The sequence below is a fragment of the Nematolebias whitei genome, chromosome 1 (genome assembly GCF_014905685.2).
Source record: "Nematolebias whitei isolate Nwh7 chromosome 1, NemWhi1, whole genome shotgun sequence".
Lineage (NCBI taxonomy): Eukaryota > Metazoa > Chordata > Actinopteri > Cyprinodontiformes > Rivulidae > Nematolebias > Nematolebias whitei.
The window spans coordinates 82,242,687-82,253,422 of record NC_056498.1 but is presented as its reverse complement, the minus strand read 5'-3'; the positions used below and the strand labels follow the sequence as shown (position 1 = coordinate 82,253,422).

Sequence of the window (10,736 nt, the reverse complement as noted above, 5' to 3'; positions counted from 1 at the left end):
AGTCCATCTTTCTGTCTTCCTGGTGTCCATCACATCCCTGTGTCTTCTTGTTGTCCAGCACGTCTCTCTGTCTTCATATTTTCCAGCCCATCCCTCTGTCTTCATGTTGTCCATCCTGTCTCTCTGTCTTCATGTTGTTCATCCCGTCTCTGTCTTCATGTGGTCCATCCCCTCTCTCTGTCTTTATGTTGGCCAGCCCATCTCTGGCTTCATGTTGTCCAACTTGTCTCTCTGACTTCATGTTGTTCAGCCAGTCTCTATATCTTTATGTAGTCCAGCCAGTCTCTGTCTTCATGTTGTCCAGCTCCTCTATCTGTCTTAATGTTGTTCAGCTCGTCTCTCTGTCTTCATGTTGTCCAGCCCGTGTCTTTCATCATAATGTCAATCCTTCCTCTCTTTCTTCATGTTGTCCAGCCCGTCTCTCTTACCTCATTTTGTCCAGCATGTCCCTCTGTCTTCATTTTGTTCAGCCCATCTGTCTGTCTTCATGCTATCCATCCCTTCTTTGTCTTCATCTTGTTCCGCTCATCTCTCTGTCTTTATGTTGTCCTGCCCGTCTCTGTCTTCATGTTGTCCAGCTCCTTTCTCAGTCATCATGATGTCCATCCTGTCTCTCTGTCTTAATGTTATCCAGCCTGTCTATCTGTCTTCATGTTGTCCAGCTCGTCTCTCTGACTTCTCGTTGTTCAGCCCGTCTCAATGTCTTCATGTTGTCCAGCTTGTCTTTCTGTCTTCATGTTGTTCATCCCGTCTCTCTGTCTTCATGTTGTCCAGCTCGTGTCTCTGTCTTCATATCGTCCAGCTCGTCTCTCTGTCTTTATTTGGTCCAGCCTGTCTCTGTCTTCATGTTGTTCAGCTTATCTCTTTCTTCATGTTGTTCAGTCTGTCTCAGCCTTCATGTTGTTCATCCTGTCTCTGTCTTCATGTTGTTCAGCCTGTCTCTGTCTTCATGTTGTTCATCCTGTCTCTGTCTTCATGTTGTTCCTCCTGTCTCTGTCTTCATGTTGTTCAGCCTGTCTCTGTCTTCATGTTGTTCAGCCTGTCTCTGTCTTCATGTTGTTCAGCCTGTCTCTGTCTTCATGTTGTTAAGACTGTCTCTGTCTTCATGTTATTCAGCCTGTCTCTGTCCTCATGTTGTCCACCTTCAGCAGCTCAAAGCCAATGTTAGCTGGAAAAGAGCCGTGAGTCTGGTGGTTATTTCCAGCATTCAGGCTTCACAGCTGTGAGGGACAGGAATGGGGAAAGGCTGTCTCAGTCCATGGACGGAAGCAAAGTTTAACTCAGCTCAGTGAAACACAGATATGAGGTCAGTGAGGACACCAGACATGAGGACAAAATGGAGATCTGCTCTCAAACAAGACAGAAACACATCTAAGCAAATGAATTTCTTTTAGCTTATATAACTGTCCTCACACATGTTTTTTTTGGTATGGTGTCAACACTTTAGTTTCATCAACACACATTTAACAAGACAACTGTTGAAATCTGCTGAAGAAGCTGAAACTGAGTTATTTATGCCAAAAATGCTAAATGCTAGCTAAAGTCTAGATAAAAGTAAAACAATAAAAGGTAAAAGCTAAAATAGGAAAATTGTGGCTAGAAGCTAAAAATATCAAAGGGCTTAAAAAGCTCAGAATAGCTAAATAAAAGCAGCAAACAGCTAATTAAAATCTAAAAGTAGCAAAAAAATAAAAAAATAAATAAAATGTCTGGTTAAGAACATAAAGCAACAAATGACTATAGCTAAAAGCAGCTACAGGTTAGGTAAAAGATAAAGCAACCAAAGTCTAGCTGATTGTAGCAATTAAATAGCTAAATACTAAAGTAGCAAAAGAATTGCCAAACGTAGCAAAGTGCTAATTAAAACTATACAAAATCTGAATAGTGCAAAATGCAAGAAAAAGCTAACAGTAATTAAAAAAAAGACCAGATAAAAAAAGAAAAATGCTAATAAAAACAGTGAAAAAGTAACTAAAAGTGACAATATGGCATATAGGAGGTAAATGTGGAGAGAGAAGAGATAAAAAAAATATCAGGTCTAGTTTAAAGGAAGCTTTTAAGTGGGAAACTTTGTAAGAAAATTGAAAGTTAAACTGGATTTCTTTTTCAGAAATAGATCCTGTCTAACTTTGAATGCTAGGAAACACCTTGTATCTCCTTCCCTCCATTGACTATGGTGATATTATTACAAGTACTTGGGTGTACACATGAATGACAACCACAGCTGGAGCAACAACACCACCAGCCTGATCAAGAAAGCTCATCATAGACTTTACTTCCTCAGGCAGCTGAGACGAGCTGGTCTGGGAAGCTCAGTCCTCACCTCCTTCTACAGGTGTGCAGTGGAGAGCATCCTGTGCTCCAGCATCAACGTGTGGCATGGAGGCTGCACAGCTGCAGAAAGAAAAGCTTTGCAGAGAGTGGTGAAGGCTGCACAGAAGTCTGTTGGAGTCAGCCTCTCCACCATCACAGACATTTTCACCTCCAGATGCAGGAAGAGGGCTACCTGCATCATGAAGGACCCCACTCACCCAGCACACACACTTTTTGCCCCACTCCCCTCAGGCAGGAGGTTAAGGAGCATTAAGTGTAGAACCACTAGACTGAGGAACAGCTTCTACCCTGAGGCTGTTAGACTCATGAATCTCTAACCAAAATAATCACTGTGAAAAAATCACATTATGTTGCTGCTTATCTGTTTCATGTTGATGTGTTCATGCGTGCTCATCTGCTCACACAGACTCATGTTCATGTTTGTGCTGATGTTCAATGTTTTATGTTATGAGTGCTTAGTGTATATTTAGTTGATGTTTTTCTTAGTTCATATCTTAGATGTTATTACTGTTTTTCTTTTACATTTTATTGTTGGATGTAACTGGGACCCTGTGGACATAATTTCGCTCCACCACATGTACCACATGAGGTGCGAATGACAATAAACAATCTCTGACTCTGACTCTGATTATTTCAATTCAATTCAAAAATACTTTATTAATCCCAAAGGGAAATTATTTGTTTTTGTAACTCGTTATCTTGATTTCATTAAGAGATGTTATAGATGCTGATGCTGTAGACAGGAAGAATCTCTTGTAAAGGTCCATCCCACAGTGGATCCTAAGAAACTGGCTGCAGATGTCGTCTGATCCGTCCACCCAGACTCGGCTGGCCTCTCGGTTCCCCCGGGCTGTAGGACCACCCCAATGCAGAGCAGAACTCCTCCCAGTGCGATGACCACTCCTCCCAGCAGTCTGCCAAGCTCCTCGTCGCTGCAGACAGCCAACTGTAGGTGTTGAGGGACGATCCCGTCCTTCTCCTGTCATGAGCCGTGTTTCCTGCTAGTTCCAGGATCTCAGTGGTCAGGCACTTGAGCACAGCTAGCAGGTAGATGAGAATGCATCCACAGGACATCCTTTCAACTCATTTCAGATTTGGGGCTGTAGTTGAGATATTATTTGAGCTTTTGAGGTGTTAATCAGCTGCTGTTGGCTGTAGAAAACTGCCTTGTTGCCATGGTTACATGCAGCCACCTTGAACGGCGCAATTCTAGAACACTTTTACACTTTTACGCCACATTTACATGAACGCTCCTACAAGAACCTGCAGATGTTGGATGCTGTCTATCATGGTGCACTAAGATTCATAACTGGCTGTGATTATCATACCCACCATTGCACCTTGTGTTCACTGCTAACTGGTCATCATTAAGTTCACGTAGACTTTCTCACTGGTACATTTTCATCTTTAAATCACTTCTTGGTCTGTTGCCTTCATACATCTCCTCCTACATGTCTCTGTGTGAGTGCAGCTACAGCGTGCGCTCTCAGGACATTATTACCTGCAGTGTTTCCTCAGTGTGGACTGAACTAGGCAAAAGGGCCTTCTCCTACTCCGCTCCCGTTTCCTGGAATATCTTACAAAAAGATCTGAAGCTCTCGACCTTGACCTCTCTAAGTGGCTTTTAAACTCTGTTTTAAAGTCCTGGCAAAAAAGATTTTGTTACTGGCAAAAACCAGTCCAGACATGTTCCTGTTTTTAGTTTTCTACACCGCCTTACATTCTAGCTGTTTTTTAACTACTTTTTCTTTTAATTATCCTTTTATTTTAACTTGTTTAAAAAAAAATAATAATAATTTGTACGCATCATTTATGATTGTCTATTGTTGTCATCACTCTTTGTTAAAATTCAGGTCTCTCTTGTAAATGAGTCCCCGAGGCTCAATGGAATTAACCTGTATAAATAAAGGGTGAATGAAAATTATCCAAAAAACTAGTGAAAAGCCCAAAATAGCAGAATAATAGCTTAAAAAGTACAAATAGCATAAAAAACAAAAAATTAAGCAAACAAGTTAAATCAGATTTAAAAGAAGAGAAAATGTTTTATGAATAATTGAAGAGATGTCAATTTGTTTCTTTAAGGAAAATAATAATAAAACAAATAAATACATTATGGCAAAGACTGGTTCATCCCAAAGATCCAGTCCCCCGGCACAAACAGAGTAATATTGTGTATGCTGTTCAGTGTCAGGAGGGTGATCAGTCTTACATCTGGGAAACTAAACAGCCACTGGTCAAAAGGATGGACCAGCACAGGTCACTCTTTCAGGAATGAAGATGTTCACATCCTGGACAGAGAGGAACGATGGTTTGAGAGAGGAGTAAAGGAGGCCATCTTTGTGAAAAGAAATCGTCCATCATTAAACAGGGGTGGAGGCCTCCGGGTTCAACTGTCCCCCTCTTACAATGCTGTGATTGCTAGTATCATTCAGCCCTCTGAACAGTAAACAGCCATCAGGGCACTAATGACCAGTTGCTGTAATGGTCTTCCTCTATCATGTGAACAGGTAGTTCTGGATGTCAGCAACAAACTTGTTGATCCACTATGAGAAGGTGCTGTTTATAAAACTGAGTTTGTTGCAGCTCCTCAGACTGAAGACGTTTTTGGATAAAAGACGAAACGTTTCAACAAAGAAGAATTCATCCAGAGGCTCTGACTCAACCTTGTTAGATTTATCTACCGGTACTTGGATTATTAAGCATCATCAGGATATTACAAATTATGCAGAAGCAGTTTGAGTGCAGAAAATGTACAAAATAAAATAAAAAAAAAACCAGCCAAACAATAGTCTGAATGCCAACTCAGCATTCATAATATTTTAACCCTCAGGAATGAATGTGTTTAATCTTCCTGTCCATCTTAGATGAGCCTGCAGAACTCTGCAAACTTCATATGTTACTCCTCATATGAAACTGTTTGAAGTTACATGTCTGCAGCTGTTGTTTCATGACGATGGTTTTCCCAAGGTCTCCTGAGTCCACGTGAAGATCCAGGTTACTGCTGGTTCCACTCATCAGAAGTTTATATCCACCCATCATGGGCATAACTGTACCAATAGAAAATCAATTAACAGCTTTTGTTGAAACCTTAAAAATCAATTAATGTATCTACAAATGATTAATGTTTAAAGTTCAATTCAAGTTGGCCTCCACAGCTAATCAACGTTAACCATTACAAAAAATGGCTGAAAATCAGTCAATTTAATTGATGTTGAGCTAAAATTTGATGAGATAATAGCTGAGAGTCTGAGAGTGACACCTCGTGACGCTGCTGGCAGTAATGGCGGCAGGAGATGTACATTCTTTGAAGAATATCTGGCCTTTAATTCTCTTTATGTGTTCAACTCGTTGACGCTGTTTAAACCCCAGTTCAGATGTTACTGTGGCGCCATCTAGTGCTCACAGGGAGAAATGCAGCGAGAATTCAGCACGTTTAGTGCGCATGCGCTGTTGTTCTTGCAGGAGGAAGCGCGAAGGCCTTTTTTAACCGCTGAAATACAAAAACTTCAGTTCGGAGTTTAGTTAAAGTTTAAATTTAGAAGTGTTTAGGTTTAGTCAGCGCCATAGAGAGAGACTTTACTTTAGCTCAGCGGCGGCGTACCAAAACAAACAAACAAACAAACAAAAAAACAACAACACTAAGTGAGCCCACAGCGCCCCCTGCAGGAGAAGTAAGGTGCAGCTACAGCCCATAAATCCTCCACGCCGTTAGAATCAGGTGTTTATCTAAAATCATACAAAAACTGGCTTTGTAAACTGAACATGTGTAATTTGTCCTTATAATTAGCTCTGCTTTAAAACGATACAATAAATGCAATTTATGAGGGAAAATCAAAAAGGCTCTCAAGCTGCTTTATTCCCTCAACATGTGTGAACATGTTGATGAGGAAAACTGCAGAACAGCACCAGATTATTCTGCTCAAAGAAGATGGTGCAATAATCCACATGATATTAAAAGCCCAAAAGAAGGTTTCTTGTGTTCTAGATGGTTTTACTGCAGGAGAGATGATGCAATGTGAAGGGGACGTGATGCTCCTGATGCATGTCTGTGTGGACTCAGGAGATCAAAGTGTTTTAAAGGAACCGGTTCCAGGAGGTTGGATTAGTTCAGGGAGCCTAATGTCCTCCGAGTTCTGATGTCCCAGTGTCCACATCATGTCCCAGTGTCCACATGTCCCAGTGTCCACAGAGACCCTGCAAATCTCCCCTACTCTTGCATCATTTGCTCCTGCTGTAAGGATGGGCTTCAGTGCGCATGCTCCACGGTCTGGACCCGCGTGTCCATTGGCTGCGCGCTCAGCAGCCGTCATTCAGCAGAGTGAGCCCCGGACCGGTCTCTGCTCCCCCACAGAACGAGAAGATGGAGAGAAAGAGCGAGATCAACGGGCACGCCATGCCCGGTTCGGCCTCCACGGACCGGATCCTGCCCACCTCGGCCTCCGCGGAGCGCAGCAGCGCGCGGAGGAGCTGCACGGAGAAGCTGCGGGAGTTCCTGAGGAGGAACCTGCTGGTGATCCTCACGGTGTCCGGGGTGCTGGTGGGCGTCGGGCTCGGGATGATGGTCCGGAGCATGAACCTGAGCAGAGCCCAGATGGCCCACTTCGCCTTCCCGGGAGAGATGCTGCTCCGGATGCTGAAGATGATCATCTTGCCTCTGGTGGTCTGCAGCCTGGTGTCCGGCGCAGCCAGCCTGGACACGCGCTCCCTGGGGAAGCTGGGGGGCATCGCGGTCGCCTACTTCCTGGTGACCACCCTGATCGCCTCGGGGATCGGGGTGGCCCTGGCCTTCATCATCAAACCCGGAGTCGGAGCTGGAGCGCTGAACACCAACAGTCTGGGTCTGGAGAGCGTTAGCAACAACAAGGAGACCACCGACTCCTTCCTGGATTTGGCGAGGTACTCTGACCTGTTTCATAGTGACCATGTGGGGTTAGAGTCAGGGTGGGGGGGGGGGGGGGGTGTGGGGGTCAGGGTGCGGGGTTGGGGTCAGGGTTAGATATCACATGTCTTCACCCAAAAGATCAGATTTATTCTAGAAAGGTTCATGAAGGAAAACTTTAAAACCAAAGTTCACCACATCAGAGTCACAAGGGGTCCTTTAGACACGTGACCAGCCTCTAGAGGTACTTGGTATGTACCTGGTACTTATTGGGTACATAACAGGTACTTACAGAACATGTACCAGGTACATCCCCTGTATGGACCAGGTAAATTTCAGGGATTTACCAAATATGTTTTCATTACAACTGGATAAGTTCCAGATACGTACCAGGTATGTGCCAGGAAAGTAGGTACTAACCCAATAGGTACCAGGTACATACCCAGTACACACCAAATAAGTACCAGATACTAACTCGGTAAGTACCAGGTACAGACTAAATAAGAACCACTTAGTAAACTGGTAAGTAAGTACTAAGTATGTACAAAGTAGTATCAAGTACATACCAGGTACACACCAGTTAAGTTTCAAGTATTTACTAGGTTAGAGCAGGTACTTATTGGGTATGTACTCTGTATACATACCCAATACATACCTGCTACTAACCCATTAAATATCAGGTACATACCTGGTACAAGCCAAATAGGTATCAGATACTAACCTGGTAACTATACACCAAGTACTTATGTGGTATTCACTACCCAGTATATACTAGGTACTTACCCGGTATGTACTAGGTACTTAACCGGTATGTACTAGGTACTTACCTAACAACTAATTGGAAGTTACCTGTACCAAATAAGCAGGTACTACTCAAGTAAATATCAAGTAGGTCTGTACCCAGTATGTACGAGGTACCTGATAGCTACTAGGTAAGTACCAGGTACGTACCTGGTTTGTGTGTAGCTGTAACATTTTTTAATGTACCAGTGTTTAGTGGGCTCACAGTGCAACCCTAACCCTGAAGCATGGCCTCAGTGACCTCTCATGGTCCTAATAATAAGTTTCCAGCAGGGGAAGCTGACAGCTGCTGGAGGGTGGAGTGGTAAGAGGTGGGAGGTGTGTGTGTGTGTGTGGCGGGGGGTCAGTGTAGTTCTAGTTCGGGATCTGCAATCTGCGGCTCTGGAGCCACATGTGGTCCCTCTGCAGTGGCTCTTTCAAGCTTTTGACCAAAACATAAAACTGAATTTTATTGGTTATTATTCAAACTACAATAGTTTTCGCTGTTTTCCTGTCATTTCTTTTGCAAATACCCTTTAATGTTTTGCTTTATTTCTATACTTATTTTTTTTCTCCCACAATTTAAAAAAATCACGTGTCTGCACAGTTCATAGTTTTATATATATATATATATATATATATATATATATATATATATATACACCCCCTCTTTACAAGAATCTGATATTTTCATTTGTCTTAAATTGTTAAAATATCAACAAATGTTAAAAAAAAACATTAGATATTTTTAGCTTTATGCTGTCACCCCTGCTGACCACAAGTCTCCTCCAACAAACCTGAAGTGGCCCATGGGCCACCAGTTGATAATCACAGTTGTAGCAGGTGCGGCTCTGGACACATTTAATTTAGTGAATGAAGGTCGAGTAAAAATGTCTCTTTTGATCATAAAGGTTACCGACCCCTGTTCTAGTTGAACACTGCAGATTTTTTGGTGGGGGTGGGGGGGTCAGTGTAGTTCTAGTGGGGGATGGGGGGGGTGTCAGTGTAGTTCTATATGCATGTATGTCACTTATAAAATAAAAAACAAAGCCAAAATACAAAAACTGTTGTTTTGGGGTTTAATTTTTTCCATCTTTCTGAAAAATTCTGACCCACTCTCTTTTGCAATGTTGCTTCTGTTCTGTGAGGTTTATAGGTGTTTGTTGTTGCTCCGCCCTCTTAGGCTCCACCTCATCATTTCTGTCAGGTGGAGGTCTGGACTTTGACTCGAGCATTGCATCACCTTCATTCTTCTCTTGTTCGATTGTTCTGTTGTAGATTTGCTGCAGTGTTTGGGATTACAGTAGTCCCTCGATACTTTGTGGTTCATTTATCGCGGACTCGCTCTATCACGGTTTTTCAAAATAAGATTGGACATGACACACAACTGAGGGCTGCACGGTGGCGCAACTGGTAGAGGTGCTGCCTCTCAGCGAGCAGGTCCCTGGTTCAAACCCCGGTCCAGGGGCCTTTCTGGGTGGAGTTTGCATGTTCTCTCCGTGCATGCGTGGGTTTTCTCCGGGTACTCCGGTTTCCTCCCACAGTCCAAAAACATGCATGTTAGGCTGATTGGTAACTCTAAATTGTCCCTAGGTGTGAGTGAGAGAGTGAACGTTTGTTTGTCTCGTTTGTCTCTATGTGGCCCTGTGATGGACTTGCGACCCATTCAGGGTGTACCCCGCCCCTTGCACAGTGATTGCTGGACATGGGCACCAGCGACCCCCGTGACCCAAAATGGAATAAACGGGTAAAGATAACGGATGGATGGATGACATACAACTGGCTGATTGATGGATGAGACGCACGATTGGCATGGAATTTAAATATATATATATATATTTTTTTTTTTCAATTATTTAGCACCTGCTGCACCTCTATGCAGCCCATACTGCAGGATAAGCTTCCTGCTGCAGTAGATCCGTTAAGCATACAGAGTGGAGAAGTGGGCGTGGCCAAGAACACTTGCAGGTGGCTGAGAGCAGCTGAGACAGAGAGCTGAGATCATGACATTCTGTGCTGTTTTAGAGCTTCAGAATTTAGAAACATTGTTATTATTAATTGTTATATTGCAAGAGTGTGGAAGTGTTTAAGACACCTTTTTATATATATATATATATATTTATTTATTTATATGTATATATATATATTTATTTATATGTATATATAAATACTAAAATAAACTACTACTTACTACTTGTACTACTATTTCTACTTCGCAGTTTTTCACTTAACACAGGGCTTCAGGGTATGGATCCCCCGCGATAAATGAGGGAGAACTGTGTTGTTTGTTCCATTGAGCTTGACAGCGCGATGGTACAGGATAAGTATATGCACAGGTACAGGTACAAGTACAGGTACAGTATGAGGTGTTAGTGCTGATATGGTGTTTGGTGGAGTACGCTTTCTCATCAGCGCCTGAATTGAAAACAACAAGGTGGGCTTAGTTTTCCACACTCAACTTTGACACTTTGGTCTTATTTCGGTTTCCTAAATATTGACACGGTCATTGTATTAGTACACTTGATGTTAGATTTGAGTAACTTTAGTATCCGGCAAAGGCCAGATCATTTTGGTATGTAAAACTGCTCAGCTTTCTGTTTTGAGGTTTATTTTTATGTTTATATCTTATAATGTTTAATATCTGTGTTTTCCAGCCATCCTCAGCACCTTCTCTTATCAGCACTCGCTCTGCCCCACCCACCTACACCAGCACTCGCTCTGCCCCGCCCACCTACACCAGCAC

General features: G+C 42.8%; 1 protein-coding gene across 1 annotated transcript in view; it reads left to right on the top strand.

Moving 5' to 3' along the window:
* Positions 1 to 6,588: 6,588 nt before the first annotated feature.
* slc1a4 (solute carrier family 1 member 4) overlaps positions 6,589 to 10,736 on the top strand; it is a 17,276-nt gene continuing 13,128 nt past the window's right edge. The window contains exon 1 of the mRNA XM_037680769.1: positions 6,589 to 7,230. Coding sequence (XP_037536697.1) covers positions 6,590 to 7,230 — 641 coding nt within the window. The 5' untranslated portion in view covers position 6,589. The remainder of the gene's footprint in view (positions 7,231 to 10,736) is intronic.